This window comes from Manihot esculenta, chromosome 3 (genome assembly GCF_001659605.2).
Source record: "Manihot esculenta cultivar AM560-2 chromosome 3, M.esculenta_v8, whole genome shotgun sequence".
In the NCBI taxonomy this organism is placed as follows: domain Eukaryota; kingdom Viridiplantae; phylum Streptophyta; class Magnoliopsida; order Malpighiales; family Euphorbiaceae; genus Manihot; species Manihot esculenta.
The window spans coordinates 1,619,978-1,639,625 of record NC_035163.2 but is presented as its reverse complement, the minus strand read 5'-3'; the positions used below and the strand labels follow the sequence as shown (position 1 = coordinate 1,639,625).

General features: G+C 41.1%; 2 protein-coding genes across 2 annotated transcripts; one reads left to right on the top strand and one right to left on the bottom strand.

Annotated features, from left to right (window-relative positions):
* The first annotated feature begins 900 nt into the window (after positions 1-900).
* LOC110611792 (FRIGIDA-like protein 4a) lies at positions 901-4,681 on the top strand. The gene is made up of 3 exons (XM_021752272.2): positions 901-1,987; positions 3,407-3,582; positions 3,678-4,681. Exons 1-3 carry the CDS (start codon positions 1,105-1,107, stop codon positions 4,272-4,274), a joined length of 1,656 nt encoding a protein of 551 aa, XP_021607964.1. The 5' UTR covers positions 901-1,104; the 3' UTR covers positions 4,275-4,681.
* A 13,813-nt stretch (positions 4,682-18,494) lies between these two features.
* Positions 18,495-19,290, bottom strand: LOC110610960 (multiprotein-bridging factor 1c). Its single transcript, XM_021751041.2, has one exon. It carries the CDS (start codon positions 19,115-19,117, stop codon positions 18,683-18,685), a length of 435 nt encoding a protein of 144 aa, XP_021606733.1. The 5' UTR covers positions 19,118-19,290; the 3' UTR covers positions 18,495-18,682.
* Between the last annotated feature and the right edge of the window lie 358 nt (positions 19,291-19,648).

Genomic DNA, 19,648 nt, shown 5'->3' with positions numbered 1-19,648 from the left:
TAGGCTAGTTGCGTAGGAACTAGAAGATCCCTAACTAGATTTTATGTGTTCCGTGGAAAGTCTTTAATCAGCCGGAAGCCCAATATGCAAGCTACTGTCTCCAGGAGCTCAGTCGAAGCAGAATATAGATTTACTGTTAGTAGAATCAAATGTCCGGACTCCGTAACCCATAAAATTATTTTTGTGATAGCATGTCTGCTATTCATATTTCTAAAACTCCAGTCCTACGTGAGAGAGTAAAACATATAAAAATTGATTGCCACTTTATACGAGAAAAGTGTTGCTTAGTGTAATTCAACTAAATATATCAATACAAAAGAACAAGCAACAGATCTGTTCACCAAAACTCTACACCAGGACAATTTAGATATTTTTTGAGCGAGTTGAATTAGCAACATATATATTTAGATTGAGAGAGAGTATCAAAATAATTTAATTAATTAGAATGTTAGTTTGTTATTAAGTTCTAACTTAATTAGTTAGATAAGTTACTCAGTTGAACCAACCTTTTAACTCTTGTATATAAAATTTTGTAATCGAAGAATTAATATACAAGAAAATTCTCTCTTTCCTAATTTATTATTATTTTTCTTTATTTTGTATTAAATATCTCAAAAATATTTTAATATATTTTTTAAAATAAAATTAATGTATTTTTTATTAGTATAAAAATTAAAGAATAAAATTTCCTTTTATTTATATTGAACGACTTAAATTAATATTTTTTTAATTACCACAATAAAAATTTTAATATGGGTAAATGCTAGCAATTAGGAGGATATATATATATCGGTTAGAGAGAAGAAGACATGGGAGCAAATAATTCGCAGCGTTTTGATCGAGAAGCACTTAAGTGAACCGACGTCGTTTATGTGGTAATAATTTTATCTGATCATCACCATTTCTACACCAGGAGAGCAGAGAGTTTGATCGACCGATTGCTTGTCTTCCATAAACACGACGAAACCCTACCAGAAATTTCAATTAACGATACACAAAATATCCAATACTACCTCCTGTCTCCAAATTAGGGTTTAGGGTTTTCACTTCGAATCATTCACTCCTTTCTCCATAAAAGCGGCATCGTTTCATCTCCTATAATCTATGGCGATGGAGTTAGCTATCAACACAGATAGAACCCAGAAATTTATCGATGACCTTGAGGCCCAAAGGACGATTCTGTCCTCCTGCACCCAACTATTTACAGCCCTCACAAATAACTTCACTTCTCTCCAGAATTCCTTATCTGAGAAATCCCAATTCCTCGATTCCAAATTCCAATCCTTAGAATCGAATTCACAGCAAAATCTTGAATCCCTTTCTCAGAGGGAAACCTCCATTCCTGAACGCGAGTCCGCCGCTGCAGCCAAAGTCGAGGAGCAAAAGGGGAATGCTTTGGCGGAGTTTGAAAATCCCAAAAAATTCGACAAGTTGTCGGATTGGTTAAAGTCGATTTGTCGAAAGATGGATTCTTCTGGGTTGTTAAAGTTCATAATTTCCAAACGGAAGGAATCAGTGTCTTTACGCGCGGAGATTTCCCCTGCGATAATGGAGGCGGTGGATCCTGCGAGGTTGGTTTTGGATGCCGTAGATGAGTTTGTTAGTAATAAAATTGAGAAAGTTGGGGTTACTGACAAGCGGTGGGCCTGCGGGATGCTGTTGCAGGCGCTTTTTCCGGAGAGTAGTTACTTTGGCGGGAAACATAAAGGGCCAGAATTTGCGGGGACCGTGGTGGAGAGGGCAGGAAAAATTTTGGAAAGATGGAAGGAGGAGCAGGTTGACGGGAAGGAAGGAGGTGGCAGTGGTAGTGGCGGAGGTGGAGTGGTGGGACCTGCGGAGGCAGTCATGTTCTTGCAGATGGTGCTGGGATTTGGGTTGAAGTCGAGATTTGACGAGGAGTTCTTGAGGAAGCTTGTGATGGAGAATGCAGCGAGGAGGGATATGGCAAAGCTTGCAGTGGCCATTGGCTTTGGAGAGAAAATGGAAGGTATGCCCTCTGTTTTGTAATGGGACTATTCTTTTGTGAGCTGTGTAGTGTGTGCTCAATGTAGCTTGTGCTTTGGAATTGTTGATATGCATAGGAGCTGTCTTTCAGTTATAGTAGCTCTTATGTGAACTGGTTTGAATTGTTTTCCTGTGGAGTTAGTTTATGAAGGTGTCTTTTGTTTTTTTAATGAATTCAATCAAATATTCAATGGTGCATCTGGAATTCTGGATGGCTTATGGAACTTTGACTATCACATTTTGTCCAACCTAAATTGGGTTGGCATCGGTAATAATCATAATGAGAATTAGAAAGATGTGATATGTATGAATTGAAGTGAACAAGTTGAATATTCTAGTTGTACAATTGGGTTAATCAATCCTATTTCTTGGCACTACTTGACCACTTTCAAATTCTATATATTAGCATAAAACTGTTGTCTCTTGTTGAATGCCTGGAATGATGGTTTCAGTGATATGGTTTTCTTGTAATGATACTTGTACAATGTCTTCCCTTTTTTTGTTGCCAGATATCATTATTGCATTTTTTTTCTGCGATTACTTGAACTGGGGTTAAAGTAGTGTCTTGTGCAATTTGAAGTTTTAGTTGTGCAATTTCTTCTATTTCTATATTTCTAGTTACATACTAGCAATCATTTTGGTATGCTAAGGATTAAAATAGTGATACACAATGGAATTTTCAATGGAGGTGGTCATAACACAGTGCTGAAACTATAACGTGAGGTCTATGGTGGTTTTAGTATTCGTGCATGGGGAAGATGGAAGCAGTTTTAGTCCTTCTTCTTAAGATGGCAACATTATTTGATTGGGTTTAGATATCCCGGTCCTAGAAGTGGTCTTCTGCTTGTTTTTCATTGTCAAGAGCATAGATCATCTCATGGATAATGGACGAAGTGGTAATTTCCCTTGTGCCTTCCAGTGATGAGGCACTTTGGATGTCGCTTTATCTTATTTTATATGTGAAACTTATGGTTCACTAGAACTTCGTCATCACAATTGAGGATTATGAGAATAAAAATGGCTGCAAAACTTGGAGCTTCTAAATGGAAATATGAAAGTCCTACAGTTGGTAAGTGCAGCCATGAGATTATGTAACAACTATGCGTTACCCTTGGGCATTGGGTAAAGTTATTTGTCTTACTTTTTTCCTTCTGTCTTCACCTTATTTGGTTTCCCTATCAGGCAGGAAGCCTTATATTCCCAGTGTGCAGTGTGATGCATCAAGCTCCAATTTCTTGTGTAAAACATAAAATGCTAATTAGGTAAAAAAAGAAATAAAATTTACCTAATGCATGTGACACTCAATAAAAGCTTACTCTGCTTGCTGTCATATCTAATTTTACCATTATTATTGCAGAAATGCTAATGTATTTGGGTGTTGTTTGTCTATCTAATTTTACAGAAATGATAGATGAATTGGTAAAAAATGGGAAGGAGATAGAGGCTGCGTATTTTGCTTCTGAATCAGGTTTGACTGAAAAGTTTCCTCCTGTTTCTTTGCTCAAGTCACACATTAAGAACTCCAAGAAGAATACAGCCAATATATTGAAGAATGGCAATTTTAGCCCAGCTGCAATGGTGTGTTAATATTAATTTTATTTTTTAGTAATTTTCATCAACCCAAAACTTTGTGGTATGCGAAATTCATACATACATAATAAATTGAATTTCAGGAGGAGTCAAATGCAGCGGAGCTGAATTCTATTAAAGCTGTCATCAAATGCGTTGAAGACCACAAGCTTGAATTGGACTTTCCTCTTGATAGCTTGAGGAAGCGGGCTACACGGCTGGAAAAAACCAAGGCTGAAAGAAAGAAAAGTTCAGCAGCAGCAGCTGCCAAGTCTCAGAGTAAACGAGGCCATGGTGCTATTAGTGGACCTAGTGGCCGAGGAAATAGGCCACCTGCTTTTCATCCTTCCAAAGCCCCTAAATTTTCTAATGCCTATTCCCCTTTTGGCCGCCGGAATCCTGCTCCACTATCCCAGCATAGCCCAGTTGCGAGATATTCAGGACCATATGATTACTCTAGCCAGGGTGGCTATGAAAGCCACTCAGGTGCTGGTGCTCCTTATGCAGCAACTTATGGTGGTTCCCACAGTCAAAGCCCTGCTGCAATTCCTCAACAACACTATCCACTTCCTGTGGAGAATGCAGGCGGTGCTGCTTTCCGTGCAAGTGGTTCATATGGGGGACAGGCCAATTATGGTTCATATGACTATGGAACTGCTGCACCACCTCCTACGTATCAGACTTCATCATACACACAGTAGAGAGGAATGCGGTAATAAGATGACTAGCGATTCTTTTTCCAAAATCGGATTCAGTGCCTTTATTATAGATATCCCATTCCCTCATTGATCGGAGAAGATGCAGATCCCGGTTAGTCTCTTTTACTTTGCCTGGAAGCGGATGGTGGACCTGATTTCCTTCGTTAATTTGTTGCCACAGGCACTCAACTTTCATGTTTTGGTTTTCAGCATGGTTGTAGTCTGTTTAGAATACTTGTGCATCCTGTCCATTTGGCATTGTATGAAAGAAGGGCAGTGATATACTCTTGAGGAGTGACTGTTTTCTCCTATACGCACAACTCATCCTTTTCATACATACGCAAACAAAACATTCTAAACAAACCATTCCTCTAGGATTACAAATTTAATCCAATTTTATTTTCAATCAATTCCAAGTACAAGGATTTGAGCTTTTAATTAAAGAATCATTCAAATAGAATCTGGAGTAAGATTTTTTTTTTTTTTTGTATAAACAATCTATTATGTCTACCAATGGTTTTTTACTTGGTTTTTTTGTCAATGCGACTAAAAGTACAAATATATTAGTCCTATGAAGTCCCTCACACTCTAGCTGTACGTCTAATAATTGTGTATCGTGATACTTTTCTTTCCCTTCCCAGGCTAGGGAGGTAGCGAGAAGCTTTATTGTTTCTCAGCTTTTCCTTGAGCTTAAATTAATGGAAGGAACACATATCTCTCTCTTGCCACTAAGATTGCATGGGTACTGATCTCCTCATATCTAATAATGGTATGCTCAAGGTATGTATTTGTGGACTTGGCTTAGTTGGTCATGCTTTCCTTCTTTTATCTCTTCCCATTTTATCCTCTAGTAACGTGTAACTGTCATTCAGTCCTATCAACATCACGCTAGGTTATAAGTACATTATACGTACAGTAGTCAAGATCACGCTGGGTTGTAAGTATATTATACGTACGAATGTACTGTGTTCTTTTTTATCGTCAGACGACTATTTAATTCCCTCTTGCGTCATATGGACTCAATCCTGGATGTATAGGGGTCTATTGCCTCACTAATCCATCAAGTCAGTTGAGCTGGATCTCCCTTCGATGGGTCCGAGTTCTGCTCTGTTCGACCTATTTGCCCAAAATCAGGTTTGCACGCTAATGGATGAATCCGTGTAGCGGGTTCTGATGAGGCTACGGTCCGGCTTTCCTACATAGGTTCAGTTGTGTCTAGGGTATCTGAGGCCCAGTAGTTATCAAGTGTCCCTTTATTCGCTCGTTAATTATTCCATGATTAATGAAAGGGTAAATATCGAAACTCCAATTATTATTGCGCTGTTCTATGAGTGCTTTTGTCAAAAATTTATTCTCTTTGCCTTTACTTATTTCAAATTCGCGCTTTTGATTTCACTCACGGTTATTCCTCTTGCGCTGCCTCTGCTATCTTGCTCTCTTTCTTCTCTGTAATCCCTATTTTCTCAGTTTGAGGTATGTTTTACTCTTTTCATTGCTTCAGTTAGAATCTCCGATATCGTGAGTTTGGTGTCCTCTATTACTCCTTTCTTTTCTAATTTCTTCTCCAACGACTACACTGATACCACGATTTATAGAATTAGGGTTCCCCTTCCTAATGAAAGGATTGTCCTTTCCAATCCACCTCCTGCGGGCTTAATAGACGCCCAGCAAGGGTGCAGCCTGGTCTTCTTTGTCAAGCAGTGCGATTTCGAGCTAACCTTTCCTTTTACCCCTTTCTTTATTAAGGTCTTCTGTCACTTCAAAGTGACTTCTTGTATGTTGTCTCCCAATTTCATTATGTTTATGTACTACTTTGAGTCCTTTTATCTATGTTGGGGTTTTGCCCCTCTCTCGCTTTGTTCTCCACCTTCTTCCGCCTTGTCAGGTCTAACCACGAGTTCTACTACTTTGGTTTCCGGGCAGGGTTATCCATCTTCGCTGGGTACAAGGACTCAATAAAAGGCTGGGATGAGACCTTTGTGGTAGTTGAACTGAAAGATAGTTCAAGGATCGACTCAGATGTTGATCTCTTTTAGGGGGAAGCCCCTCAGGGTTGTAACGAATTTCCCAGTCTAACCCTGTTGGATTAAATTTGCCTTTTTCGACTGACCTATGTAAAGAAGAAGTATGACGTCGAGAATTGCATGTTCATGCCCAGCCTTCGAGACTCCCGGAAAGCTGGTATTATTATTTTTTTATTTTTCTTTCTTGTTGCGTTTTCTTTTTTGTTATTTTGAGTTCTAACTAGATTGACATCTTTTTTTCAGCTTCTGTTGTTCTTATGGATAACATCAAGCTCCCAAAGAACTTTTTCCTGTCCTGGGAAAACATGAAGGTCACTCTGGATGCCTTCAAGGTTGGTAAGGCAGTGGCTGACGTGACCCGGGAGGTTTTTTCAAAGCTCGGTGGAGCAGCGCATCAGTCTTTTCAAAGCTCGGTGTATTGGGAAGACATTCGGGGTATTCCTTGAAATCGATGCCCGAAATCAATCTTTTCAAAATTCGGTGGAGCAGCGCATCGGTGAAGAGCGCTGGGACGAAAACATCGTTGCCACTGATGAGGCCCGCGAATGGATCATCAAGTTCCAAGGGGTTATTGAGGACCTCACCAAGCAACTGGGGGAGATGAGGGAGGAGGTTGCCCAGGCTTCCTAACGAGTTTCTGCAGCTGAGTCTCAACGAGACAAGATCTTGGCACAACAGTCCTCTTTAAAGAAGTCCTACCGTCAACATGATGAGGTCAGGACCCAGCGTAATGAGGCATTAGCTCGTATTGTTGTCTTCCAACAGGAGCCCAACAAGTACCTCGAGGACCTAAAAGGCATGATTCGGTGGCGGAGGAGTTTCGTCTCCAGTAACAACAACTCTGTTAAGAGGTCACAACTCTAGATGAGAGGTGTTCTGCATTATTAAGGGAAGCCCAGGCTGTGAGGAGTGTTTGCAAGAGTACAAAGACTATGCAGAGTTGAAAGGTAAGATCCAGCAGGCTTGTGAAGCGCGACTAGAGGAGTATAAGACTTTTACGGAGATGAAAGAAACTGTGTACAAAGAGGCTTTCTGCATGTTCGCTTCGGGCTACAATCAAAGCTTTAAGTCAGTTAGGGATGCCCCCTCCACTCCGTTGGTAGACCTACAAGCTCTTGAAGTGGACTCTGATAGCGAGAAGGTGTGCTATGGAGAGGATAACAACTCTTTGCCCAGTAATGCTCCTCGCTTGCCTTCTGGACCTCAAGGGGAAGATACTGTAAATAACTCTGTAAATAATTTAGTTAGTTCTGTTCCCCCTTTTCCTACAGCCTCTGTAACTTACTCCAACAATTAATAAAATTTTAAGTTTTTGTTATTTTTTTTGTCTACTTTTATTTTTCATATTTATTGAATTTACCTGTATTTTTGTACTTAGACTTTTTTTTGTGTATATTGTGTGTACTGTACTGGGCTGGTAGCTCGTTAATTTACTTTACATGTGTTTCTATACTTAGATTGTTTTTATATATACAGCCTGTGAATTTCACCAAGCTGACAGTTCGTTAACTTACTTTACTTGTATTTCTATATTTAGACTGTTTTTATATATACAGCCTGTAAACTTTACCGAACTGGCAGCTTGTTAATCTTGTTTTACCTTTATGGCATCTTTCCTGGCAGCTTGTTAATCTTGTTTTACCTTTATAGCATCTTTCCTGTTGTGTTATTTTTCCTATTTATTGAATGTCTTAGCATTTTTTGCCTTCTGTTTTCTTGAAGCTTTTATCTGAGCTGGGTTTAGTTTTCTTACCACTCCTTATTTCAGCTCATACTATCCTTTAGTTAGCTGAGCTATTTAATTTTCATATGGTCCTGCCTTCAGGTTTAGGTGTTTTCTTTATGATTTTTTCTGTCATTCGTCTGCTTATTTATGAAATTTAGTGATAAGGCTTATTTTTACTTTAATTTTGCATTGGCTTTGCTTGCCTTTGAGCCTTAAGGGCACTGAGCTCATTTTTGAGGTCGTCGTCGTGTTTTGGCTTTTTGAGCCTTAAATTAGCTTTTCAGCGAGTAGTATTGTTTCATGAAGTAGCATTAAGATGCCTTAGGTTAATTTTTCTATGTGCCGACCTCAATCTTGTTTTCCTGCGATCCGAGTCCTTTGGCGAGGTCGGAGCTAGGCTTTCTGCTTGTATTCCTGTAATCTACACCCTTTGGTAAGGTCAGATCCAAATTTTTCACTCGTGTTTTTGTGATCCGAGCTTTCGTGTAAGGACCGAGTCAGGTTCTTGCATGTATTCCTGTATGATCAAAGCTCTTTTTGTGAAGTTGGAGTCAGATTCTTATTTGTTTGTTTGTTGAGTCTTATGTGCGTCGATGCCCTTTCTTAGATTGGCAGCGTGTTTCTCAATTTGTTTTCTTTGGGCTTATAGCCTTGTGATGTTGGGCCGTCATGGGTTTTCATTTCCCTAACCGATTTTGTAGTGTCGGCGGTCATGTTTTGAGACCGGTCACCTACCTTATTGGGGGCTGCATCACCTCGACTGATTTTGTGGCGTCGGCGGTCTTATTTCTGAGACTTGTCGCCAAACTCATTGAAGGCTTCATTTCCCCAACCAGTTTTGTGGTGTCGGTGGTCATGTTCCGAGACCAGTCACCTACCTTCAAGAGGGCTTCATCTTCCCAGTCGATTTTGTGGCGCTAGCGATCATGTTCCGAGGCCAGTCACCCACCTCACTGGGGTCTTTCTCTCATCAATCGGTTTTATGGTGCTGGTAGTCATGTTTCGATATCGGTCACCTACCTCATTGAGGGTTTCATCTCCTCAGCCGGTTTTGTGGTGTCAGCGGTCATATTCCGAGACCGGTCACCCACCTCACTTGGATCTTCATCTTATCAATCGATTTTGTGGTGTTGGTGGTCATGTTCCAAGACTAGTCACCTACCTCATTGAGGGCTTCATCTCCCCAGTCGATTTTTTATGGTGCCGACGGTCATGTTTTGAGACTGGTCGGCCACCTCACTGGAGTCTTTCTCTCCTCAATCGATTTTGTGATGCCGGTGGTCATGTTCCAAGATCGGTCACTTACCTCATTGAGGGTTTCGTCTCCCCAGCCTGTAATACCCGGCTAGACTCCGGTATCGGAATTCCTACCGTCCGGTGGAATCTCGGATGTCGGAAACCTCTAGAAGGGTAAAACCATGTTTTATGAAATGTTTTTAATGTATTTTATGTTTTAAACAAAAAGGAAATTGAGTTTTTGAATGAAAAAGACCAAAGGAGGCTTTGCCAGGTTCGGCCGCCGAAAGTGAGGTTCGGCCGCCGAACATGGTGGGGTTTTGGGAGCGCTTTAGGCCTCCGAAAGCCTTGTTTGAAAGACTCAAGGTTCGGCCGCCGAAACAGGCGAGGTTTTCTCTCCCATTTCGGCCGACGGTAAGCTTTAGCCCTCCTATGATCATTTTAAGTGTTTTCCCTCAAATCCTTTAGATCTTAACAAGTTACATCTTGTTTTTGAAGAGTTTTAAAGTTTAAGCAAGTTTTGGAGCTTTGAGGTTCAAGAACTCGAATCTCCCCATCTTCGAGCTAGGATCGTTTCTCTCTCGATCTTCAAGAGGTAAGAGCCGATCTCTAGTTCTATATGTGTTTTAAGTAAGTTTTATGCAAGTTTTTGGGGTAGAAATGCATGAGTAGGCTTGATGAGTTTTTATGAAAAATCCATGGTTTAATGTGTGTTTATGTGCAATGTGGCTTGCTTGTGTGTTGTAGTTGGGGTTTAAGCTTGTTGGAGGCCCCTAGGAGTTTGTATGCTTGAGTATGATTGTTGTAGAATAGGTTTATGCATGATTGGTTGTGTAGGGGGTTGTTTTGGGCAAGAGGAACCAAGTTTCTGCCCTTTGGCAGAAACCAGGTTCGGCAGCCGAAGGTACTTTCGGCCGCCGAACCAGCGTGGGAGGCAGCTTTAGGCTGCCGAAGCCTGCCCCCGAAAGTTTGAGTTTCGGCTCTGTCCGAGACTTTCGGCCGCCGAAGGTGCCGCCGAACATGCATGAGTTTCGTCTCTGTCTGGGAGTTTCGGCCGCCGAAGGTGCCGCCGAACCTGCCTGACTTTCGGCTCTGGAGGGACTTCCGGCCGCCGAAGGTGCCGCCGAAAGTGCCCTTCCCAGCCTTTTCTTGCATGTTTTCTAGGGATGTTTTGAGGTGTTTTTAGGAAGTTTTTGGGGGTATGTTTAGAGTTATGTTCTTGTTGTTTGGTGCCTCATTTGAGTCCACCTGTGTAGGTTCGGACCCGAGGACCCGAGACCCCCGGTTGTGAGATAGTCTTTCAGAGTCCGTCGTTAAAGCTTCGGTCACCAGGTGAGTGGGATTATTCCCTAAGTTTTTAAGTAATGAATGAATGAACAAATGAATGAATCTGATAGCATACTCATGCATCATTAATGCCATGTGATGTTCAGGATGTTTGCATTAGAAATTCACGAATATGTTGCATTGCATAATTTGATGTTGATGTGGATGGTTATTGGGTGATCCATAGTCCTCTAATGTTATGTTATGATGATATGTTATGGAAGACCAGTGAGGCCCATTCTACGCCCCTGGCACTATGTAAGAGAAAGACCAGCGAGGCCCATTCTACGCCCCTGGCACTTTGGAATGTTATGATATGTATGTTATGTAAGAGAAAGACCAGCGAGGCCCATTCTACGCCCCTGGCACTTGGAGATGTGAGGACTAATGGTGACAATACCATCCTTTATGTGATTAAATGTGATGTGTTGCATTTCATGAAAGCATGTGAAGTAAAAGTTAAGTTATTCAATGTTAATAATAAAATGAATAATAATATACCTAAAAAGTGTGGAACTAAATCAAATGATAATAATAATAAAATTAAGAATAAAATACCTAAAAAGGGAGGAATTAATATCATGTTTTTACTTTTTACTCACTGGGCTTTTTAGCTCACCCCTCTCCCCTAACCCCAGTCTTGCAGGTACTGTGTAGATAGAGAAGTCAGCAAGAGTAAGAGAAGTCTCTGTAATAGCATAGAAGTGGACATGGTTTATTCATAATGTAAAAGTATGTTATGTAATGTAATGTAAGTTATATAGTGTGCTTGACTAGAGTCTGTTGTAATCCCTTGAATACATGAGATAAATGTTTTATGATGTTTATGTAACCCAAGCCTGATATATGTTATGTACCCCATTGGAGTATTTGTTGAGAACTCCAATGAGGGGTTTATGTTATGGTTATGCTTGCACAGGCTAGGCTGGGTAAAGAAATGTTTAAATGAAAGAAAAGTTTTAATTTTTATGTATGTTTTGGTTCATGTATGGGATTGAACAGGTTCACAGGATGTATGTTTGGCTTGCTACGGGTTCCGGCGGCCTTAAGCCGACCTGAATCCTAGCGCCGGTAGCGGTCCGGTTTCCGGGTCGTTACACAGCCGATTTTGTAGTGGTGGCGGTCATGTTCGAGACCAGTCACCTACCTCACTGGGGCTTCAGTACATGCTCAGAAATACTAGTAGGAGGAGAAAGATGACAATTTTGTTCATGTCTTCCAAAAAATAGCAGTTATATTATACGCCTTTATGGGAAATACCTCTTTAAATATTGGATGTTCCATGCGTGAGGTTTTGAATTTCCTTGAAGGTCTTTGATTCGATATACCCCAGGTTTGACTATCTTGGTGATTCTGAATGAGCCCTCCCAGATTGGCGCTAACTTCCCCACAGTTGCTTCCTTTCTTGTTGCTTCCAATCTCCTAAAGGCCAAATCTCTAACCTTCAAGTTTCTTTCACGGATTTTTTAATTGTGATACTGGGCTGCCTTTTGTTGATAAGTAGCTATTCTTATTTGTGCTTCATATGAACTCTTCAAGAGCATCCATATTTTCTTAATTTCTTGTCGTTGGTACTCTTATCACTGAATTGGACTCGGTGAGTAGGGATTTGCAGCTCTATGGGGACTACAGCCTCTGTCCCAAATGCTAGTGCGAATGGGTCTCCCTTGTTGGCGTCCAAAGTGTAGTCCGGAATGCCTACAGAATGCTATGTAATTCGGCTGCCCAGTTCTTTTTAGCACTGTCTAACCGCTTCTTTAGCCCTTGAAGGATAGCCCTATTTGTCACTTCAGTTTGACCATTTGTCTGCGAGTAAGCCATTGATGAGAACTTGTGTTATATGCTTATGTTCCTTGTTAAATTTCCCGTTGCTTCCAATCTCTCAAGGCCAAATTTCTAACCTTCTAGTTCCTTTCACGGATTTTTTTATTGTAATACCGAGTTGTCTTTTGTTGATAAGCAGTTATTCTTATTTGTGCTTCATCTAATCTCTTCGAGAGCATCCAGATTGCTTCTTAATTTCTCGACTTTGGTACTCTTATCACTGAATTGGACTCGGTGAGTAGGGATTTGCAGCTCTATAGGGACTACATCCTCTATCCCAAACACTAGCGCGAATGGGGTCTCTCTTGTTGGCGTCCAAGGTGTAATGCCCATAGGATGCTATGTAATTCAGCTGCCTAGTTATTCTTAGCATCGTCTAACCGCTTCTTTAGTCCTTGGAGAATAGTTTATTTGTCACTTCAGTTTGATCATTTGTCTGCAAGTGAGCCATTAAGGAGAACTTGTGTCATATGTCCATGTTCCTCGTGAAATCTCTGAAAGAGTTGCAGTCGAACTGATTTCCATTGTCCGATATGAGCGTCCTGGGTATCCCAAATCGGTATATAATGTTGCTTCAGACGAAGTCTATCACTTTCCGGATTGTGATAGTGAGTACAACTTCTGCTTCAAGCTATTTGAAAAAGTACTTCATGGCCACTATCACGAATCTCTTCAGTCCACAGTCTTAGGAAATGGGCCCAAGATATATATTCTCCATTGTGAGATTGCCCATGAGCTGGTATGCTGGATTGTGGCATGGTCGCACTATTAATAGCATAGGCAAACCTCTGGCAAATATCACATCTCTTGACAAACTCCCAAGCTTCTTTTTTTACTGTAGGCCAGTAATATCCCCGCCGAAAAATCTTATTCGCTAACGTGGTTGCCCCCCATGAACTCCATAGACCTCTTGATGTATCTCTCAGATCATCCTAGCTGCTTCTTCTTGGCCTACACATCTCAGCCACATGCTGAATTTCCCTCTTCAGTACAAGGTTTTCCTTACTGTTTTGTAATTGGCAGCTTTAGCTGCGATTTTTTGGACTTCTGCTTTATCCTCGGGCAATTTTCTCATTTAAAAGTATTCCAGGTAAAGGGTCATCTAGCTTCGTTTTTCATTGATATGCATGACGGGGGCTGGCCTTTCAAAGGTAGGAGTGTCAATTAGTTGCAAATAAACTTCGTCTGTAAGCTGCTCTAGTTCCTCCACAAACAACTTGTTAAGCAGGTCTGCCTCTTCATTCTCTTCCCGGGGTATTATCCGATACTGGACAATGATCCCTTGCTCACCGAGTTCAGCCTCTAGAGTTCATACCTTAACCAGATACTTCTGTATAATGATATCCTTCACCTAGTACACTCATGTTATTTGATTTACAATAAGCTGAGAATCACTGTTTATTATGAGGTCAGTTGTCCCTACTCCCAAGGCTATCTGCATCCCGTTTATAAGGGTTTCATATTCTGCCATGTTAAATGCTAGGAACCCGAAGCGTAGAGCATAACACACTCTGAACTCATCTGACCTTTTCAATAGAATTCCTGCCCCATGCCTGTGGAACTTGATGCTCCATCTATGAATAGGTTCCATCTGAATTAATGTGGTTGTTGATTCCCCTCCTTCTCTTCTACCCAACTCGGTGATGCTTCACTTTGTTCTTCTTTATCCGAGCAGAAAGAGCATTCAGCTATAAAGTCAGTTAAGGCTTGGGCCTTGATGGCCGTCCGAGGTCGGTAAATAAGATAGTACGGGTTGATTTTCACAGATCAGGCTACCATTCATCCTGAAGTTTCAGGCTTGTGTAAGATTTTATTTAGGGGTTGGTCAGTCATTACCACCCCTTAGTGGCCTTCCAAATACATTCTAAACTTTCTCACCGCCAATAACAAAGCAAATGTTATCTTCTCAATATTCATATACCTTACCTCGGCATCTCTCAGCACTTTGCTAACGTAGAAAATAGGCTTCTGGTTCCCTGCTTTTTCTCTCACCAACACTACACTCACTGCGTGCTCGGATGCCGCTAAGTAAATTAATAGTTCTTCTCCTGTCAAGGGGCTACTAAGCATATGTGGGAAGTTGAGATACTCCTTGGGGTTTCTGAAGAATTCCTGGCAACCCTCTATCTATTCAAAGTTCGGGACCTTCCTCAGCTTCTTGAAGCAAGGTAGACATCTCTCTACTGATTTAGACATAAACATGTAGAGTGCTACCACCCTTCCTGTAAGTCTCTACACATCCCTTACACAAGTTGGCTAGGCATTGCCAACATAGCCTCTACTTTTTCCGGATTTGGCTCTATGCCCCTTTCATTGACCATGTAGCTCATAAAATTTTCCCCTCTGATGAAGAAAGCACACTTTGCCTGGTTCAACCTCATTTTGTATCGTGCAATACCCCAAAGACCTCTTCCAAGTCAGCCAAATGTTGCTGGAAGGTCTGGTTTTTAACTACCATATCGTCGATATAGACTTTCACATTTCTCCCTATATAATTCTTAAAGATCTTATTTATCAACCGCTGATACGTTGTCCCGGCATTTTTCAACCTGAAAGGCATAGCCCTTTAACAATATATTACATCTTTAGTTATGAAGAAGGTATTCTCTTCGTCCGACCTGTCTATAGAGATCTGATGATACCCTGGCATAGCATTTATGGACGATAAGTAATCAAACTCGGTCGTAAAGTCGATCATTTTATTAATATCTGAGAGGGGATAATAATATTTAGGGCATGCTTGATTTAAATCGATGAAGTCTATACACATTCTATATTTTCCATTAGCCTTTTTCACTAACACAGGGTTGGCTAACCATGTGGGTACATTACTTCCCTGGTAAATCTAACCTCCTCTAACTTCTCCACCTCTTCTCTTGTAGCTTGTTGTTTCTCCTTTCCAAATACTCTCTTCACCGGCTTGGCTCTGGAGAAGATATTCAGTGTATGGGTCATCATCACATTGATACCGGATGCTGGTTACTGCTTCAAAGTCATACAACACCAGCCTACACAAGATGGCGTTATAGCTCAGGGGTAGCTTCACCATAAGGAACGCTAGTGAGTTCGGAATAAAGGTGGTTCTCCTAGGGTGAGGGCCACTTTTACTTTCCCTTCTCTGCCACTGGGGTCCCCCTATCCCCTTTATTGGAGCTTGGTCCCTCACCAGCTGTTTTTCGGGTATGTTCATATGTTGAAAGACCCGGTAAGGCAGTAGGTTCACCTTGCTACTATCGTCCACTAGAACCTTTTGAACCCGGAAGTTAGGGATGACGACCTCTATGACCAAAGTATCATCATGAGGCATCTGCACCCCCGAGCATCCTCCAAAGAAAAAGAGATGGTCACTGGGGAATGCTCCACAATTTACATTACTTCGGCGCTGCTTCCCTCCCCATTCCTACTTCTTTTCTTCACTCTTCTACTCATATGGTCTCCAGTCTCTCTTACGATCATGTTGATTATCCCACTGGATCCGTCATTTACTGGTCCCCCTGTCTGTCTCTAGGGCCTTTCCCCTACTGTATTCTACTGTGGTCTCTGGCCTTCCGGTTGTTTCACGAAGTTCCTGAGGTGTCCTCTCTTAATGAGTCTCTCTATCTAATTTATTAACTGGTAACAATCATTTATATCGTGGCGATGAGTCTGGTGGTACTGGCAGTACTTATTCAAGTTCCTCCTATTTGCTTTTGCCTTCATTGGCTTGGGTCACTGTATGAAGTCCTTGTCTTGGACTGCCACGAGCATTTCGGCTCTGGACGCATTCAAGGGAGTGATCACTTGGGTAATTCGAGGTTGATAGGGTCTCTGCTCCTTCCTCTCCCACGGGTGTCTGTTCAATGTTTCAGGCCCCCGATCCTACCTCCTTTCCTGTCTGTCTAGTCGTTTGTCCTCTCCAGCCTTCCCCTGTCTCCTGCTTCCTTGACGAATCTGCTAGTGGTTAAGGCATCATCCTGCCTTATATACTTTTTCGCTCTTTTCATAAGCTCCGCTAAGGTGTTAGACGGCTTCATGCACAGCGATCCGAAGAACTCTGGAGAGGTGGTGCCCTTCTGCATGGCTTCCACGGCTCTTGCCTCATCGAGCTCTAGTATTTGTAAAGCCTCCAAATTGAACCTGGCCACATACTCTCTTAGGGGCTCATTCCTCCTTTGTCGGACCATCTCTAAATAGCTTATTTTCCTTTTAGTCGAGACTCCAGCAATAAACATGCTAATGAACGCACCGGTTAGGTCCATGAAGCTCTTAATATTTCTTACTTCTAAGCTGTTGAACTATGCCCGGGCCGGTCCAGTAAGAGTGGTAGGAAAAACTTTGCACATTAGGGCATCTGATTGGGCCTGTAGCTCCATGAACGTCTTATAGTTCAGAACGTGTTTTCGAGGGTTCCCCATGCCATTATATGCAGCCATTGTCGGCATAATGAACTTTTTGGGGACGGTTTCTTATTGTACCCATCTCACGAATAGGGATGAGGTTTCAGCAGAGGGCTGCTATTGTCTCGTTCCCCCAGCTCTGTTAGTAGTTGCTCCTTCAGCATCTCCAGCTTTTGATCTACATCTATCTCTTCTCTCCTTAGCCTTTTCTCTAGGCGGTAGTTTCTCTCCAATTCTTTACTTTCTGACTTTTTTGCTGGCTCAGAAGAATAGCTTTCAGCCCCATCGTTCTCAATAAACTCCCTTACTACTCGGTCTCTCACTCTGGCCACAGGCTCGTTTCTTTTGCTAGCTTCTCCGTCTCCATTACCCGTCCTCCTACTGCTTTGCTGAAGGGCTTGGTGGTTTAGTGTGGGTTGGGGCTCATTAACATTGAACCCTTCGGTACTAGTAGTATGCTCAATGGAGTACTAAGTCATCTTTGTTGCAACATTTGCCCTAGCCAATGAGCAGTATTTTGGAGCTGGAGAGTCATGTTTTGTAGTTCATGTCAGATAGAATAGTTCGAGGCATGGTCCTTGCTAAATTTGGCGAAGGGTTAAACAACACAGGTTGTTGATTTAGTGAGACGGTAGGGCTGAAAAATGAGAACTGTGGTCCTTCCTGAACAGAACTCAGATCATTTGGGGTGTTTCTGATATAATTTTCGTTGTGATTGATCATGCGGATACAATAAATATGGTGAGGACGAAAATTCCGGTGACGAAAATATCTCTTTCGTTCCCACAAACGTCGCCAATTGATGTCCTGAGATCTAATAGAGGGTAGACTCAAAATATGTATTTGTGAATTTGGTCTAATTGGTCCATACTTTCCTTCTTTTATTCCTTTCCATTTTATCCTCTAATGACGTGTAACTGTCATTCTATTACAGTATATCCTATCAACATTAGGATAGCCGTATATGCAAATGTATTGTGTCGTTCTCCATCTATTTAATTTCCTTCGATGCCATGTAGACATAATCCTAAATGTATAGAAATTTGTTGCTCTACTAACCCATCAAATCAATTGAATCCGAATTTTACTCTTGTCCGGACCGTGCGGTAGTGGATTTACCATATAATAGGTTTTAATTCTTACATGAACTTATCTGTGTACAAAATATCTAAAACCCAAAAATTATCAAATACCAATTTGAATGGATATTATAATTATCGTTTTGTTGATTATACCCAAAAGTTATCAAATACCAATTTGAATAGATATTATAGTTATCGTTTTGTATATTATAATCAACGTCTACATTTCTTTTCAGAAATTTAATATTATCGTCATTTTTTTATTATAATCAGGCTTTCTTTGGGCAATTAATTCCCATTTTTGTGCCATGAACGAAGTCGCTACTTGCCACGCATTGTCTGGTTTGGAACATGCAGTAATTTGATTACGAGTCCATAGATCATTTGTAAAAATTTTGAAATTTAATTTGATTTTATTTAATTTTTATAATAATTTAAAAATTAAATTTGAAATATTTTTAAATTTAAACTTATTTTAAATTAATATATTCTATAAATAAAATAAAATAAAATAAAATATAAATAATTAGTGGCCTATGACTACCTCAAATCCACGCTGAATTGCAATAAGCAACAACTGAAATCGATTCAAAGGATTGCTAGTTTGCACACACACGAATCAATGAATATGATCTAATCCATCGCTGACGCTAACATTTCCCATTGATTTAACCAAGCATATGACATTTCAGTATACATACTTTCAACATATTCTACTTAAATTCAAACAGAAATTAAACCACGACAGGACAACGCATATTTTCAGATGAAACAACACCCCCAAGTACAGGCCCGTTAGACTACCGTTACGGGAACGTTACCTCCCGATCTTTCCCCTGAGCTTGACGCCGAGCACTTTCTCCATCTTCGCCAAAACGGCCTGGTTAGGAACCGCCTTGCCATTCTCATACTCCTGGACCACCTTTGGCTGCTCGTTGATCAACTTAGCAAGCTCCGATTGGCTCATCTTCTTCTCCAGCCGCGCCTTTTGAATCGCTTGCCTTACCTCCGCCGAAACCTTTTCCAACGCCGCTGGCTCTGTCTCCTCTTCCAACTTCCTCGCGTTCACCACAGGGGCTGCTTTTTTGTTGGAGCAAGCGTCGAACTTCTTGATAGTCTGGACCGGCACACCTGAGCGGAAGGCTTGGTTCACCGCCTTGCGATCGCGCAGGTCTTGGGCCTTGGGTTTTGACTTGCGCAGCACCACGGGCTCCCAGTCCTGGCTGATCACTCCTGATGATCTGCTAGGCATTTTCTTGAATGCTGAATCAAAAGAACGAGAAAACTCCGATGTGAAATCTGTTATCTCTATTGATCAATTCCAGAAATGCAACGAAAGAACTATTTCTCTTTCAAAAAAGAAGAAGATGGAGAACAGATTAGTAATTGGAGTGCTTTATGTAGGAAGCTTTGGTATCTCGAAGGTTCTTTCTTGCGGGACATTCAAAATGGTTACACAGGTATATCTGGAAGGTTCATTGGAAAATGGTTTTGCTTACGTGGTTAATTTTATTGGGCGTGGTTGCTGACTCGGACTCTGAACACTACGTAATCCGCCGGTGCGTGGTAAGCATGAAATTTTCCGGCTACTCTAATAAATACAGACACTGAATTTTTGCAACTTTTTGTTTAAATTAACACTGAATTTTTCATACGAGTTCTAATTTTTCCAGCTACTCTAGAAACGTTTTTATTTATAAAATATTATTTTATTTGTCTCATAATTCTTTTCAATAATTTTTATTAACTTTTTAGTTATATTAATTGTGAAAACATTTAATAT